At 46.8% G+C, this 18,151-nt stretch overlaps 1 protein-coding gene across 1 annotated transcript in view; it reads right to left on the reverse strand.

Annotated features, from left to right (window-relative positions):
- The window catches only part of IGLON5 (IgLON family member 5), a gene marked incomplete at its 5' end in the record, with an annotated part of 31,402 nt that overhangs the window by 6,478 nt on the left and 6,773 nt on the right, over nucleotides 1–18,151 (reverse strand). Inside the window, 4 exons of the mRNA XM_015827010.2 lie at nucleotides 6,399–6,519; nucleotides 8,125–8,256; nucleotides 10,419–10,538; nucleotides 13,898–14,130. Of these exons, the coding sequence (XP_015682496.2) occupies nucleotides 6,399–6,519; nucleotides 8,125–8,256; nucleotides 10,419–10,538; nucleotides 13,898–14,130 (606 nt within the window). The remainder of the gene's footprint in view (nucleotides 1–6,398; nucleotides 6,520–8,124; nucleotides 8,257–10,418; nucleotides 10,539–13,897; nucleotides 14,131–18,151) is intronic.

Below are 18,151 nucleotides of genomic sequence, written 5' to 3' on the forward strand. Positions count from 1 at the left end.
ATTATTATTATTATTATTATTATTATTATTATTATTATTATTATTATTATTATTATTATTATTATTATTATCTCTGCTACAGGTCCTATTATTTAAACCCGTGTTTTTTCAACCTTGGCTACTTTAAGAATATAGACTTCTACTCCCAGAATTCCATGCTGGCTGAGGAATTCTGGGAGTTGAGGTCCACACCTCTTAAAATGGTCAAGACTGAACAAGTACTGGTTTCAATTGCGTCACCAGATGGGAAGTTTATTTAGATTTGGGGAAACACACAGAAAAGGCATAATCTCCATTTCTGTCAGCATTACTACTCTGAATCCAATCCAACCTTCCCTTTCCTCCTTGTGGCTTTTAGATCCATCATGGATCCCTTACATCAGGGGTGTCAAACTGCCAGCCCGCGGGCCGGATGCGTCACGTGGAAGCCGCGCCCACCCCATTGCCAGCAATGGCAAAACCGGCCCGATACGTTGCGCGACGTCACGTGACGTCGCGAGTTTGACATGCCTGCCTTACATAATACAAAGTTTGATTCCATGGCCCACCAAATTAAGAGCCTTTGCTTGTGCACTAAATGCAACTTCAGGATTTTATGACTGGGATGGTATATAAAGCACATTCGACAGCCTGACAATTGTCAGATTTTTGAGTTTTACATCTTGGCATGGCTGAGTCCTTCCCTCCCATCTCATACTGTGTGGTGGTTATAGTGTTCCCCTTTCCTTTGGCATTTTGACTTTCTGCACACCTGCACTAACCTGTCACTGTTTCCTAATAAAAGATAAGGACTGGCAGTTTCCCCTCTCTAAGTAATTATAATTAAAAAAAACAGCACCCCCAGGACCCAGGAGATTTGGATCAAGAACTTTTATCACCAGCTTAACAATGGAAGAGAAATGGAAGAGAGGCTGATCTGGAATCCATCGGAAAATCACATTGTCAGATGTCAGTCTTGGCAACATTGGAAATTGGTCCTGAAAAACAGGTGGTCTCCATTCTTTCGTAAGCCCAGAAAGACAGAATAATAATAACTGGTTCCCTGCACAATTATACCTCTCTTTGCCCAGGAATAGCTGTTCTGCTTTTAGATATAATCTCTGCTATGCTGCTATCAAACAAATTTAGATTTCCCAAGGGTGGGGACATTATACAACTGAAAATGGGTATTGTTAGCCCATAACTGTGAGATTACATCTGTATGCCCTCTGTTTCCTTCCCACCTAACCCCTGTTTAGCAAGAAATCTTCCTGAGGGCCTTGAGAATTTGAGGAGATTGAGTGTTGAAAATACAATATTGGGCAAACTAAGCTTCCAATTAGCTGGACTTTAAAGAGGCAGCAAATTAGGAGCCCTTGGCTTGTGAGCTAAATGCAACAAGAATCAATTTGGTCTAGTGGTTAGGGTACCAGGCTAGAAAGCTGGAGACTGTGAGTTCTAGGCATGCAAACTGGCTGGATGACTTTGGGCCAATCACCAGGAGACAGTGAATTCTAGTCTTCTCTTAGGCATGAAAGGCAGCTGAGTGATTCTGGGCCAATCACCAGGAGATGGTGAATTCTAGTCTTGCCTTAGGTATGAAAGCTGGCTGGATGACTTTGGGCCAATCACCAGGAGACAGTGAATTCTAGTCTTCTCTTAGGCATGAAAGGCAGCTGAGTGATTCTGGGCCAATCACCAGGAGATGGTGAATTCTAGTCCTGCCTGAGGTATGAAAGCTGGCTGAATGACTTTGGACCAATCACCAGGAGATGGTAAGTTCTAGTCCTGCCTTAGGTATGAAAGCTGGCTGGATGACTTTGGACCAATCACCAGGAGACAGTGAATTCTAGTCCCGTCTTAGGCATGAAAGCCAGCTGAGTGATTTTGGACCAATCACCAGGAGATGGTGAATTCTAATCTTGCCTTAGGCATGAAAGCTTGGACCAATCACTCTCTCTCTAACCCAATTTACCCCACTGGATTGTTGTGGGGAAAATAGAAGAGGAAGGTGTGTTGAATATGTCTGACACCCTGCGTTATTTGTAAAAATAATAAAAGGCAGGCTATAAATAAATGAATCAACTTCAGAATGTTATGGCCTTCAGAGCTGCCCTCCCGATTTATGGACCTAGAACAGGGGTGTCAAACTCAATTTCACTGAGGGCCGCATCAGCATTGCGGTTGCCCTGGGGGTGTGTGTGTGTGGCCAGAGTGGGTGCAGCCTACTGGGTGGGCATGGATGGAGTGGGTGTGGCCTAATGGGTGGACGTGGCCAGTTCTACATCATTCGCGTCAAGGGTGCCTGTGGGGGCCTGGGCAGGAGTGGGACAGATCTGAGGGTCTCTGGAAGAAGGGGGTGGGACCGGGGCAAGTGCCAAGGCATGGTCCACCGGGGCAAGTGCCAAGATGGCCATCACAAAATTGTACATTGGCTCTCGGCCGGCCTGGGCCAGGGCCAAGGCAGCGGGGGCCGTTCCGTCACTGTTTCCAGGATGGCTTCGCGGGCCACATGAAACCACTTCGCGGGCCGCATCCGGCCCCTGGGCCTTGTGTTTGACATGTCTGGCCTAGAATGTCTTCATCTCCAGAGGCTTGCTAATCTAAGTAAGGGTGATGGAAGCTTTGGTGCAACATACTTTGACTGGTATGTCGTGGCTGCCAGGATTACAGAAATAATTGTCCAGGAACAATCAAGAGTGTTTAGCAAAATGCGGCAACCGAAAAAGCCATAGATCTCCCCTCCACCTTGTGGCAGCCGCTTTCCCACCCCCTCCAAGCTGAGCTTAGTCATTGTTTGGGGCTTGCCAGGTGCTCACACGCCCTTTGCCATTGCAATCCCAGGCAGGCAGCCAACATGGGAGGTTTATCACCTCCCCCATGCAGGCTCCCGCCTTGTCCGAGGGATAGGGTACCACACACACGACTGAGGCATCACATTCTGCTCGATGGATCACAAATTAATCTGCACGAAAGATCCATGACTACGTGCCACAAGATTGTTTAATACGACTGCAATTCAGAAGGGAAGAAGCATGGAATGTTGTTTAACTAATGAGACACACATAGCCTGGCCGCACAGACAGATCGCTCGCCCTGCGCTATTTATCTGTCTTCTGCACCAGACTATTTCCACATCTATTATACTAGACCAGTGGTGGCGAAGCTATGGCATTGGTGCCAGAGGTGGCACTTGGAGCCCTCTCTGTGGGCACATGTGCTGTTGCACCAGCCTTGCCTCCTCCCGCAATCCCCTCACCAGCAGCCCCCTTGGAGGAGAGTCGCCCCCAAGCGTGGCCCACACGGAGCAGCGTAGCCAAGGACATGGCAGCCAGGCAGCGTAGACAAGACTCTGCCCTCATGCCCCATCATGCACAGTTGATACTGCAGGGCACGGGGAGAGGGCATGGCTGCCATGGCACTACTGGGCTGCCTGGGCGATCTGCGGCAGGCTCTGGAGGCGGTGAGTGGCCCTGCGGGCAGACGAGTTGGGGCGGGCTGGGGGCGGGGCAGAGGGTGGAGCGGGGGCGGGGCCAGTTTTGGGGCACTCGGTCTCTAAAAGGTTCGCCATCACTGTACTAGACTATCCGATCATTTCTTAAGCTACTACTTCACTAACTGCATGGATTTCCATCTGGTTTCTGAGCCCAATTCAGAACACTCAGATTAAGTTGAAAAAACCCTGGAGGGCTTGAGGCCAGATGATCTGAAGGACTGCTTTCTTTTGTAATCCAAATTAAAGCATCTTCAACAGGTAGCTATCAATCAGGGGTGTCCGAACCTGGAAACTTTAAGACTTGTCAACTTCAAGTCCCAGAATTCCCCAGCCAGCCATATTGAAGTTCACAAGTTTTAAAGTTGCCAAGTTTGGGCAGCCCTGCTATAGATCCTTTGCTTGAATTAGTGCAAAGATACACAGTAGTGGCCAAAATTGTGGAAACATTTTGGGAAAAGTGTATTTTTGAGATTTTAATGGCTAATAACACCACTTTTTTGAGGAGTAGTACCATAAAATTATATAATAATAATAATAATAATAATAATAATAATAATAATAATAATAATAATAATAATAATAATAATAATACCTCCGAGACCGCCTTCTGCCACAGATTACCTCCCACCGGCCGATACGCTCCCACAGAGAGGGCCTCCTCAGGGTGCCGCCAACCAGACAGTGCCGGTTGGCGACCCCCAGGGGGAGAGCCTTCTCTGTCGGAGCGCCAACCCTCTGGAACGAGCTGCCCCCAGAGATCCGGGTGATTCCGGATCTCCCCTCCTTCCGCCGCGCCCTCAAGACCTGGTTATTTCAGCAGGCAGGTCTGGCCTAGGGGTATTTTAATTGGTATTTTAATTGGTTTTAATCAAATTTTAGCAGTGCAGCCAAATTCGAATATTTATTTTTAATTTTATTTTAGTATTTATATTTTGTATTGTTGAATTGTTTTAACTGACTGTAAGCCGCCATGAGTCCTCCGGGAGAAGGGCGGGGTATAAATCAAATAAATGTTAAATGTTAATAGTTGGAAGGGACCTTGGAGGTCATCTAGTCCAACCCCCTGCTCAGGCAGGAATGGAAAGATAATTTAATCAAGAACGTAATGCAACATAGTTGGTTCAATTATCTGTACTGTATTCTATGAAAAGTTATAGCCAAATAACCAGAAAAAGGAAGCACAACTTGCTCAGGTTGATCTCAGGTAGCTGTCCTTCATCTGATTGTAGCCAATGAGCATGAGTGTTTAGAGAGCCAATCGGGTGTCGTCTTGTTTTGGCAATGAGCTAATCAGATCACAGTAGGATTCAGTTATTGATGTCATGTATTGAAGCTGAGAGGAGGACATTTGTCAGTGTGTGATGTGATTGCTATCAAGTTGGTCGGGGTTTTTTGTGTTCTTTCATTTAGTGAGCTTGTAAAACATAATAAAATTAAAGTAATGGTGCAAAGAGTTGACTGGTTGCCCAGAAAGCGATGTAAAAGAGTATTATTAAGTATTATTAAGGCTACAGTTATAAAGAAATTAGAAGAAAAAATGGGTGGAAACTTAACCAAAGGTGGCATTTCTACTGTACACTTTTCCCAAAAGGTTTCCACAATTTTGCCCACTATTGTAAAGTTCTCTTCCAATTTTAAAGAGTTCTCCTTCAATCTAAGGAAAAAGTGAGCATATACTGTATGTATCTATTCACTGGATTTATATGACCATCCAACTCCCAAATGCAACACCAGGCAGGGCACAATAAAAGATAAAATGAAATACAACAAAACTCCACATAAAGGACAACAAGCAAGAACCGTTGAGGCACACTAAGATGTATATTCCATTTCATGGAATGAGCTTGTAAGGCTCCCTATCTCATGGATCCCAACGTTACTGTCCTTTCCAGGAAAAAAACCAATGGGCTGAGGCCTGTCTAAAACAAGAGTTCTCCAAGTGTCCTTCCGAGATATTTTGGCATTTCAATTTCAGCACTTCTACCCAATCTATCCAAAGGTACTCTAGGACAGGGCTTTTCAACCAGTGGTACGGGTACCACCTGTGGTACATTGGCACCTGGCAGGTGGTACATGACCATCCTAGAAAAATGGTAGCAGGGGAGGGGAATGAGCTGAACCGGTGGCAGCACCGCACAAGCCTGAGCGAGAGACGGCTGGAGCTGCAGGACTGTCAGGGCTCAGCGGAAGCGCCAGGATCAGTGCCGCTTTCCAGCTGATCGGCACTTCTTCGGGGCTGTCAGGGCTCAGTGGAAGCGCCAGGATCAACACTGGAGCTCAGTGCTGATCCTGGTGCTTCTGCTGAGCCCAGAAGAAGCGCCGATCAGCTGGAATGTTGCAGCATCTCCAGGGTCTTGTGATTTATATTCAGATGCTTGGCAACTGATTCATATTTATGATGGTCACAGTGTTTCACGGTCATGTGAAGTGACCAAAACCTGCTGCAACCACCCAGCAGACGGGGGGAATAAAAATCAAACACCCTCCCACCCCAGCCCCGCTGCCAATCCCCAACAGAAATGCTCACAACAATGAAAATCTCAGACAGGAGGAAGAGCGTGGCCGGGTGGGCAGGCAGGTGTCTTGCTCGGCTGTGCCTTGGGGGGGGGGGCACTTTTTTCAGTGCCCTTGTAACTTCAAACAGTCACTAAGCGAACTGTTGTAAGTCGAGGACTACCTGTACTTTATCACTTTTTTCCTTTCTTTTTTTTTTTTTGGTCATCAAGTTTTTGACACCTTGCTAGGCGACTGGTGGGACTCGGATGTTGCCATATCCTAAAAGTGGTACAATGGGTGAAAAGGTTGAAAAGCCCTGCTCTAGGAACTGAAGACATCTGAAAAAACTCTGCTCTAAAACGTTGGCAGAGCAAGATTGTTTCTGCTCATGAACGATGCTGAAGGAGATGGGAAAACACAGACTTACTGCTTGTCATCTTTGAACCACTGAAAGTCCGCAGCGGGCACTGCCATGGCTTCACAGCGCAAGAGGGCTGTCTTTCCTACCAAGGGACGGGAGTCCTTTACATCTGTGATGATTGGAGGATCTGGGAAAAGACAGCAATGGATGGAGAAACGGATTGGAGGTCAACTGGGACAGCCTCTCTCTCTGTAGGCATCTCCTGCAACCCTTCAAGTACAGACCTTCTGAAGGGGCTAGAGAAGGATCCCTAACTCCCCCCATTTAGATTCAGTGATCTTTCTAACTTAAAAAATAACTTCTCCCACAATCCCCTGTAGTTCAGTTCATTCCAAGGAAGAAAGAAGAAAACTAAATCCGTCCTTCTTCTCACACCGCCAAATCATTTAAAAAAATAAAAAATACCGGATGGAATGGTGCAGTAGTTTAAGATGCTGGCTTAGAAACCAGGAGACCTGGGATTCTACTTCCACCTTAGACAATGAAAGCTGGCTGGGTGACTTTGGGCCGATCGCCAGGAGACAGTGAGTTCTAGTCCCACTTAAAGGCATGAAACCCTGATAGATGACTTTGGGCTAGTCAGTCTCTCTCAGGTCAACCCACTGTGCAGGGTTGTGGTTGTGAGAAAAAATAGGAGGATGAAGGGATTGTTAGTTATGCTCATTGCTTTACTTATAAAGTAATAAAGGTGGAATAGAATAGAATAGAATAGAATAGAATAGAATAGAATAGAATAGAATAGAATAGAATAGAATAGGTGGAGTGGAGTGGAATGGAATGGAATGGAATGGAATGGAATGGAATGGAATAGAATAGAATAGAATAGAATAGAATAGAATAGAATAGAATAGAATAGAATAGAATTTTGAATAGAATTTTGAATAGTATTTTGGATAGTATTTTGGATAGAATAGAACAGTGGTGGCAAACCTATGGCACGCGTGCCAGAGGTGGCACTCGGAGCCCTCTCTGTGGGCACACGTGCTGTTGCCCCAGCCTCGCCTCCCCCTGTGACCCTCTCCTCACCAGCAGCCCCCCTGGAGGAGAGTCGCCCCCGAGCATGGCCCATGTGGAGCAGCGCAGCAAAGGACATGGCGGCCAGGCAGTGTAGACAAGACTCTGCCCTCACGCCCTATCGCGCACAGTTGATGCTGCAGGGCGTGGGCAGAGAGCGTGGCTGCCATGGCGCTGCTGGGCTGTCTGGTTGATCTGCGGCGGGCCCTGCAGGCGGTGAGTGGTCCTGCGGGCAGGCAGGGCAGGGGACGGGGTGCGGGCGGAGTGGGGGCAGGTCAGGGGGTGGAGTGGGGGTGGGGCCAGTTTTTGGGCACTTGGTCTCTAAAAAGTTCGCCATCACTGGAATAGAATGTTGAATAGAATAGAATATTGAATAGAATAGAATAGTATATAGAATAGAATAGAGTAGAGTAGAGTAGAGTAGAGTAGAGTAGAGTAGAGTAGAGTAGAGTAGAGTAGAGTAGAAAGTATAGAATAAATGTAACTAAGGTTAACTAATCAACAAATACAGATAGTGAAAAGGTAGCTGCCAGGTTTGGTGAGACCACGAGGTGTGAACACAACACAAGGCAAAGGTTGATCTTTAATCCTAGATTCCCCAACCAATCATCGGTTTTCTGTTGAAACCATCCTACTCAGGCCCAGGAATTTCAGATGCAAATAAAAATAGAAACAGGCGAAGACGCAAAGAAAGAAAGGAAATGAAAAGTCGCCTCACAATTGACTGTGATAAGAACGTGTTTGCTGTCTGGTGTCAAAACACCGTTTGCTGTGACGCACTCGTATTCCCCAGCTTGTTCTCGGTTGATCTCTGATATCTCCAGGTATTCTCCTTCGCTGGTGAATCCATCTGTGGGGAGGGAGCAGGAGGGAGGCAGGAACGGAGTCAGGCCCAGTCAGGCAGGGAGACAGACACAAACAGACTTACACACAAGAAAACACATATGACACAACACGATTATCAAGGCCTCCTCCTGCAGGGCTGCCCCACGTAGGGCCATAAAGGGCAGACAGAGGAGAGGGAGAGGCCCAAAATAGGCATTCTCACAAACAACCCCCTAAGTCAGGGGTAGGCAACCTCGGCTCTTTTATGACTCATGGACTTCAACTCCCAGAATTCCTGAGTCAGCTATGCTGACTCAGGAATTCTGGGAGTTGAAGTCCATGAGTCATAAAAGAGCCGAGGTTGCCTACCCCTGCCCTAAGTGATTTTAGCTCAAAGAACGCACGGATTTGCAAAAAACGTCTTTGAAAAAATGTAGGAGGAAAAAACTTACGTGCCAGGCCAAGATAATCAGAGCGTAAAAAGCAAATTCAGAGCTAGTGGAGAGTCACCATAACTGTCCAGAAATTGCCATATTCTGCAGGGGATGGAGAGGATAAAGCTACTGCCTGACTAGTTTTAAGATTAAGGGTAAAGATTTCCCTGTCAGATGTGTCTGACTTTAGTTCCAGGGTCATGTGACCAGCATGGCTATATGCCAGGGGTCTTCAAACTTGGCCCTTTTATGACTTGTGGACTTCAACTCCCAGAATTCCTCAGCCTGGCAGAGGAATTCTGGGAGTTGAAGTCCACAAGTCATAAAAGGGGCAAGCTTGAAGACCCCGACTATATGCCAAAGGCGTGTGGAACCCTGTTACTTTCCCAGCAAAGTGGTACCTATATATCTATTCGCATTTGCATGCTAGGCGGGCAGGAGCTGGAGCAGGAAACGGGAGCTCACCCTGCTGCGCGGAGCTCGGGTCTCAAACCGGGACTTTCAGCTCTCCAAGCTCAGGGTCTTTAACCGCTGAGCCATCGCTCCACCCAGTTTTCAGATTACCTATAGATTAAATTGTTGGTGTATGCAAAAACCCCAAATAGTCAGCTGCCTCTAACACAATGCCCTGTTAGGAAGAGAAGCTCTCCCAATACGGCTCCATCTTCTGGTGAGTCAGAAATGCAGCGTTCCTATTAGAATGTCATCACTCGCTGCCTCGCCTTGTTCGCTCCCATTCACAACATTTCACGGAAAATGTCAAAACTCCAATTCAAATCTTCAGCAGCGTCGCTCGGCTGCAGCTGTGCTCCTTTATGAATGAAGCAAAATTCCACTCTATGAAAAGGCGGCTTTCTGCGGCAGGAACAAGCCAGGCCAACGGATAAATAAAATAGCATTGTCTCCTGCTCATTATGGGGTGCAGGAGGAGGGTTGATATTTGTGACATGTGAAATCTCACTCCCCGACAATATTGTCTGCGCAGCCCAACTCACTACTTCCCCCCCCCTTCTAGGGTTGCCAGGTGTCCACTATTTGAGTGGACAGTCCGCTTTTTTCACATTATGTTCACTATTTTTTTTCACAAAATAGTGGACATTTTTTTTATTCAAAAGCTTTATGATGAAATGGTACCTAATCTAAAGCTGTACAGTCTACTTTTTTTACTACTTAACACCCCCCCCCCCGCTTGTCCGCTATTTTTTGGAAGCAGACCTGGCAACCCTACCCCCTTTCCAGGATCTGGGATTTTATACATATTGCCCCCAGCTTTTCAAATTGATTTTTTTGCGGCCTTAAAAAGGGGAATTTCATTTATTTATTTAAATGGGGAAATAAAGGGTGAGATCAAGGCAAACAGATTGTTTTTTTTTTAAAAAAATGCAGGTTTCTGCAACCAGGACTAAATTCCACTTGCTTAAAAGATGCTTTGGGATCCAGTGAACAACACCCCTGTGCAGACACCCAAGCTGTGTCTAGACATGCTCGATCTGGATAGTTTAAAATGAGCAGCTGATGTCATACAAATGCTAAACTTGGTTTATTTTGATTTTAGTTTGATATTGGGGGTTAGTTGTCATATGAACGCAGTCCATTTAATCAGTGCCTGACTCAGGATATCCTGCAAAACCCTGAACATAGGTTCATTTACATTTAACCAAGGTTGGCATGTTGACCCATCCATTCTCATTTATGCTGGTAATTAGTGGCCTGCAATGGAGAGCCAGCACCTCCTCCAGTTTTTTTTTCTCACCTTTCAGCTGTCGCCAAATTACCGTCGGTTCCGGTTTCCCCACTGCCAGGCAGAGCAAATTCACATTGCTTCCTTCATTCACCGTCACAGCTGAGGAAATGTTCACGATCCGAGCTGGAACTGTGGAGTTTAAAACAGAGAGGTGGCATAATGGCATGGGAGGCTGGCCTTGGGAGACAGAAGGAAGAGCTGATATGGGACAAGCATCATGAAAAAGATGCCTACAAAGGGAGGGCGAGCTGGGGGTTCAAAAGAAGAGAACAAGTAAAGAGGTACTGGAGATCACTAGCGATAAGGTGACCAGCCGTCCTCCTTTAGGGAGGACAGTCCTCCTTTTGTAAGTTCTGTCCTCCCTCGAAAAGTGTCCTTCTACATGTCCTCCTTTTCAATATTTGAAGACTAATCTGCAGGGCTTTTTTCCCCTCATAGAACGCTCAGAACGACGTTCCGGCACCTTTTTTTGATGGGTTTTTTTTTCAACTTTTACATGAGCTATGCTATTCCCCCTATTGGCTTTCGAAAGCCAATAGGAATTGCTGCTGAGCCCGCCAAAACACCCGGCCGGCAAACTTTGCACATGCAAGTTGTCTGCAGCGAAGGCGAATTGGCAGGAACTTTGCACCCCTCCCTGCTACCCAACTACACCATCTCCTAGTTAGTTCCGAAGATACCTGGAGGAGACTGGAGCGGTAAGTTTCTCTTGATCTTCGTCTCTGCTAGGGCAATAATGGCTGCGGGCACAAGAGGCAGGGGCAGCGGGGGTGCTGCGGGCAGGGGTGTGAGGGGCGGCAGTGGCCGGCTGCCTTCCGTGCAGTGGGAGCCGCGGGGCCCTCTCTACACGGGGCTGCGCAGTGTGGGCGGTGGTGCTGGCAGGGCAGCTGCAGGCGGGGTGTGTTGATGGCGGGCTGCCCCGGCTGGTGCTTTGGGAGCCACGGGGCCTGCTCTACACGGCAGGGCAGTGGTGTTGGTGGGGCAGCTGCAGGCGGGGGTGCAGCAGGCGGTTGACCTTTCATTCGCCGGGCCAGCTTTTACTATATTTTTTTCTTCAATTTATTTGTGTCCTCCTTTTCATTGTAAAAAAGTTGGTCACCTTACTAGAGACCCAATTGGAACAAAGGTTGAGAAGCTAGGAGACTGGGAGTTCTAGTCCTGCTTTAGGCACAAATCCAGCTGAGAGATTATGAAGCAGTGCCTCTCTCTCTTTCTCTCAGTCCTGGGAGAAGAAGGCAAACCACATCTGAAAATGCTACCAAGACAACTGCAGGAACGTCTGAACCATAACTATAATTAGATTTTTTTGGGGGGGGCAGCCTGTTCAGTAGTGCTGTCCCCAACACAAACACATACATACGGATTTAACACCCTAAGCTGCACCCAAATGGGCTTAGAGAGAAGAAAGAAGGTTGGGTTTTAAAAATCAACTGGAGGTTGAATTCAGCTGGAGTTGTATGTATTCTCTCTATATAGTTCCACTTTCGTTTGTCCTGCAATTAGACGCGATTGCCACTTGCTCCAGAAATGGGGAATCGCCAGTTGAACTTGAATGAAAGGAGATTTTACTGTTGGAAATTTAAAGATTTGCACTTGGTTGATGAAGGGAAGTCCAAAAATCTCCCTCAGCCAACTCATCCGCCATCTCGTGGCCAACATCCACCACTGCAGATAGAAACCCCCAAGAGAAAACATAAAAAGATTCTGGAGATATGAGTCCGACTATATTCCCCACATTTCACAAATCACTACCCCACCTTGTTTTTGGACTGCCTCCTCAGCAAATCTCAGCATGGGAGGCTTCTGGCTCCCTTCCCTGTTGCAGCGGAAGAAGCCCCCCCCAATGAAAAAAAAATACATTCTCCCCCTCCCAGACTTGGCTTAACGTTCCCCATTGTCTGCATGATAAACTGGGGTGGATTCTGCAATGGCAGAGCTATGGGGGAACATCTGTTTCCTTAATCTGCAGGTTACTCATCCCAGAACTGAGCCCAATCAGCTCGTATTGTAAGCAGCTTCCCGGCTCCAGCAACTATGAGAAAACGGAACGTGTGGGGCTATAATTATGGGGTGCATAACACCGCCGTTGTGGCTTTTGCCAATACGGCAGAAATGCCGGAGGCGCTTGGAAATTGGGGAAGAAAGTGAAAAAGAAGAAAGAGAGAGAGAGAGAGAGAGAGAGAGAGAGAGAGAGAGAGAGAGAGAGAGAGAGAAGAAATAATTTTTAGCTGGTTTTGACAGCTGGGAAGAGAATTCTGTCTCTCTGAGGCCAAACTGCACACCCCCTTCTTTTGGGAACAGATTTATAGATAGAGATGAGCTATTTCTACACAGACCCTTTGACTGGGTTCACACAACACTTTTTACTAGCCTAGGTTGGAACCGGAACATTTGAATTGGCCAGTCAGATGAGCTATGCCACAGGGTTAAGCCATCATAGAGTTTACGGGAGGAGTTTGACACACTAGGCACTGGTTTTGTTGATCTATATGAGAGCTTAGCCTGTGATGTGTGAATCACACCTGAGGACAGGGGTCTTCAAAGTTGGCAACTTTAAGATTTGTGGAACTTCCACTCCCAGAATTCCCTGTTAGATATGAGAGACAATGTAATTTGGGATCTTCTCTCTGCCGTCGATAGTAAAATTCCATGAAATGAAACTGAACATTTGCACCATAAAAGTCTTATCTGGACACAACATTTCCAGGTTTTGAAGTTCCCCAATCTCTCAAAAAGCAGCTTGAAGCAAATCCCTCATCCTCTTTGCTCTCCCCAGCTTTGAAATCTTGAGAACTTATCTGAGTTAGTCAGTGTTCCTCTGGCTGACGCCTAAGAGCTTGCCAAAAATGTCCTCTCTCACGCTACTGCTCCTCTCGTAATATCAAAAATGGCCTCAGCATCACTCTAGCACAGGGGTCTTCAAACTTGGCAACTTCTGGCTGGTGAATTCTGGGAGTTGAAGTTCACAATTCTTAAAAGTTGCCAAGTGTGAAACTCACCATGGTGGTGTCATGAAAATGGCTATTCCAGCCGTCCTCTTTCTCAACTGGTGTTGATATTTAGCAATATCCTCCCAAGTTCCATAGTTGTGTACTAGGAGAAGAAGCCAAGTTGCCTTTTGTCAGTGCCTGGCTGAGGAATTCTGGGAGTTGAAGTCCACAAGTCATAAAAGGGCCAAGTTTGAAGACCCCTGCTCTAGCAAAATGAGAAAGTACCACATCCTTCCCATATGTGCACAGGAAATATCTAAGGGATGGCTATGAGAACTATCACAACTCCCTTGTTGCATGAAGAAGACCTTATAAAAACGTTGCTAGGAAACATTCAAAAACAAGACTGTCCACCCATTGCAATTTGATGGATAGCATCGCTGGACAGAAATGAACTAGTTCAGCTTCTCAACATGGCGAGACCAGAGTGGCCTGATTGGTGCACAACGCCACCTGGAGGTGCTCCATCCCCCTCCCTTCCTTTCCCTGCGCCCATACCATGTACGATGAGGTACACCTGCGAGGTGTGAGGCTTGTCCTGGGTCTGGAAAGAACATGTGTAGAGTCCTTCATCGTACACATCCACGTGGCTGATCAGGATGCTGAACTCCGAGGGGCTGTAATGTAGTAGCTGCACCCGCAGGTCAATGGACCACTTATCATTGCCAGCATACAAGATGTTGGAACGGTTCAGCCAAGCCACACGCGTCACCTGTTGGTCTATGTAGCAGCTGCAGAGAAGGGGAGGCAGAAGGAAGAAGCGTGAATGACTAGGGCAGTGGTAGTGAACCTATGGCACGGGTGCCAGAGGCGGCACTCACAGACCTCTCTGTGGGCACGCACGCCGTCGCCCCAGTCCTAGGCCTTCAGCTGGGTTTTATAAAACCTTTTCGCTTTTGGCCTCTGCCGCCGTGTACAAAAAAAACCTGGTTCAATCAATCAGTCAATTTCAACTTCTCGCGGGAAAAAAAAAGATCTTGCAAAGTTGGAATTGATTGATTGAACTTTTTAGTCCCACCCAGTCTGCCGTTACCACCGCAGCCACGCCCACCCAATGGGCCACGCCCACCCAATGGGCCACACCCACCCGGCACCCGACGATGCATAAGTGGGTTTTGGGTTGCAGTTTGGGCACTCGGTCTCTAAAAGGTTCACCATCACGGGACTAGGGAGATTCTCAACCATCCAGGTCAAGGTGGATGTCCCAACGATGCTTTTTTCAAAAAGCAACCGGACTTTCTTGTTTGTTTTTTTCCTTTGAAAACATTTTGCTTCTCATTCAAGAAGTTTCTTCTGAGATAGAACTGAAGAAGCTTCTTGGATGAGATGTGAAATGTTTTCCAAGGGGAAAAAACCAAGAAACTCCGGTTCTCTTTTTTTGGGGGGGGAAAACCACACCTTTGGGGCAAGCAAGGGTGAGGAACAGAAAATCCAGAGGAAGAGAAAAAGCAAAGAGATTGGCTTTCCACCTCAAATGCTTTGATATCATGGTTTCTTGAAGGATCTACTATGAAATAATTATGTAAGCCATAACTGAATCAGCCACAGTTATTTTCATTTGTGCAACGCACTAAGAGGGGCTCCCCAAATTATAGCAGCTGTATCATGGATCAGAAATTAAAAGACGCGTGCTCCTGGGGAGGAAAGCTATGGCAAATCTAGACAGCATACTAAAAAGCAGAGACGTCACCCTCCCAACAAAAGTGCGTATAGTCAAGGCTATGGTTTTCTCCCAGTTGCAATGTATGCCTGTGAAAGTTGGACCATAAGAAAGGCTGAGCGCCAAAGAATTGAGGCATTTGAACTATGGTGCTGGAGAAGACTCCTGTGAGTCCCTTGGACTGCAAGGCGATCAAAGCGGTCAGTCCTAGAGGAGATCAACCCTCTAGCAGAAGCACCAGGATCAGCGCCGAGCTCCAGTTGGAGCCTCACGCTGATTCTGGCACTTCCGCTGAGCCTTGACAGCCCTGCAGCTCCAGCCATCTCTCGCTCAGGCTTGTGCGGTGCTGCCACCAGTTCGACTCATTCCCCTCCCCCGCTACCACTTTTCTAGGATGATTGCGTACCACCTGCCAGGTGGCCATGTACCACAGGTGGTACCCATACCACTGGTTGAAAAGCCCTGGCTTAAATGGACTCCAGAAGATGGTAGAGGACAGGAAGGCCTGGAGGAACGTTGTCCATGCGGTCGCAATGAGTCGGACACTACTTTGTAACTAACAACAACAACATGGATCAGTATGTTGTAGATCATAGCAGGGCAAGATTTTCTGAATTACACATGACTCCACTCGCAATCAGTTGTAAAAATTAGCCCATTTTTATCCCTGAGAGATAGATGTATCTCTCTCTCTCTCCCTTGACAGGAAGGAAGAAGAGAGGAAAGGATATAATAACTCCAGGTTCTTCTCAGGGCAAAGGAAGGCCTTTGGCTACCTCCACCAAGCTCTTATAGCATCCGTTCTCTAATTTTATTAGTGATTTTTTAAAACACAAGATTAAAAAACTAATGCCAACTAATACAAAAGGAGAAAAAGAAAAGACGAACAAAGTCAAGGAAGGAAAAGCTCAAAGGGCAAGAGAAGAAAAAGAAAAAAAGAAAGGGGAAAAAAAAGAGACAGAGGAGTAACTCCTGACCTTTACAGCAGTTTTGTGAACCTGCTTTCTGCAAGGACTCCTTCAAAGGCACCTCTTTCAATCAGGCTCTGGATGCTTCCTCCCACCGCCTCTACCTGACCCTCCCCAACCACCTTGTGGCCTGGTTTCTCACCAGCCAGCAAGGTCCCTAATTTCTACAGACACGCTGTCACTGCCCTGGTGCTCCGAGATGGAAGATTTAATTATTTAAATGTTTTCCTCTTGCTTGAAGGCAAAGGGCACTAAGTCATCCGATTTCATGGCCCCCCTGACAGCTGCCAGACACAAGATTGGACAAACACCCGTAAAGATAATGGGAAAAGAGCTTCAAGGAGAAAAGGCTTGGGATTCACCCCTTCCAATCAGGGCTGGCCCCAAATATGACCGGAGTGTTATTGCTGCTCTCTCGTGACCCACTGCAGCTCTAAAGCCAAGCAGCCAGCCAGAAGAAGGACTTGAAGAAAAGGAGTTAAGAGTCCTAAGGCCCGAGAGGTTCAAACTTATCCATTTATTGAAGTCATGTGGTTCTTCTTTCTTCTTTCTTGTCTTTAAAGAAAAGTTTGTTTTTTCTCAAGGGAGGCCCTTGCTTTAATATCTGGCCACCGTCAAGAGCCAGGGAAATCAGAAGATCCAGGTAGATCTGATGAATCTTTGAGTTTAATGTATGCTAAAGCTCTCTACAAGAATCTGAACTACTAACGATCAAAGCAAGTTGGCAGCAGATAAAAATCAAGGGAATTCAAGGCAGGCTGGTCCTAGATCTCTTGTGGGTGCAAAGGAACTCAAGGCTGATAATATGTTTGACCCCTCCCTCTGGCTCAGCCCCGTCATCTCCTACAGTCATCCTTAAATACCACTACTATGTGCTCAGTCTTGTAAACAGCTGCAAAGAACAGGCCTTTTCAGTTGTGGGGTCCTCATTAGTGGAATGCCCACCCCAAGAAGGCCTGCCCAGCACTCATAGTTTTGGTCCAAAGCCAAGATGTTCCTCTCCTTCCAGGTATTTGTGCAACTTTCGGCTCATTTTGAATCTGAATGTCTATTGAATCCCGGGTTGGGCGTCCACAATGTCTTTCTCGTTCCAAGAAATTTGATCAGCATTCTCTGCACCGCCCTTTATCCAAGTCACGGATGAAAATGTTGAAGATGACTGGTCCTAAAAATGCACCTCTTGAGACTCCTTTGATATCTCCAATTGATTCCTCCCACACGTGATGAGTAACCACCGAGGAGCATGTATGAGTTTTAGCGAGTTATAGCTCTACATAATTGTCATGCCACTCAAACCCCACTTAATTATCTTGCTAAGAATGTCATGGGGTACTTTGTCAAATGCTTTATTGAAGTCATGATATATTACGCTCACGACAACCCCACTATCTACTCAGGGAGATACTCAATCAAAAAAAAAAAGAAAGACAATTAATCTGTCAAGACTTGTTCTTGACAAATCCATGCTGACTTCTGAAAATCACCACATTGTTTTCACAGTGCTGATAGATAAATTGTGCTAGGATCAGCTCTAGAACTCTCTCAGGTATTAACGTCAAGGTAGTTGACAGGTAGGTCCACAGGCATTCCCCTCCTCTAAGGATCTGGTCTTACCCTTTCTCAAAGATTTCTCTAACCTAGTGGATACAACAGGATTTTAAAATCTCAGCAACTTTAAGCTGCGTGGACTTGAACTCCCAGAATTCTTCACACTAGCTGGGGAATTCTAGGAGTTGAAGTCCACACAGCTTAAAGTTGCTGAGGTTGAGAAACATTGGGATAGAAGCTTGGCTAGTCCCATAGCAAATTCATTTACATGTCTGCTAAAGGAGGGCTTTTCAACCAGTGGTACGGGTATCACCTGTGGTACATTGGCACTAGGCAGGTGATACGTGACCATCCTAGAAAAGTGGTAGCAGGGGAGGGGAATGAGCTGAACTGGTGGCAGCACCGCAGAAGCCTGAGCGAGAAATGGCTGGAGCTGCAGGGCTGTCAGGGCTCAGCGGAAGCACCAGGATCAGTGCCGCTTTCCAGCTGATCGGCGCTTCTTTGGGGCTGTCAGGGCTCAGTGGAAGCGCCAGGATCAGCGCCAGGCTCCAGCTGGAGCTCTGCGCTGATCCTGGA

The sequence above is a fragment of the Protobothrops mucrosquamatus genome, unplaced genomic scaffold (genome assembly GCF_001527695.2).
Source record: "Protobothrops mucrosquamatus isolate PMUCROS unplaced genomic scaffold, P.Mucros_1.0 scaffold3439, whole genome shotgun sequence".
Taxonomy (NCBI): domain Eukaryota; kingdom Metazoa; phylum Chordata; class Lepidosauria; order Squamata; family Viperidae; genus Protobothrops; species Protobothrops mucrosquamatus.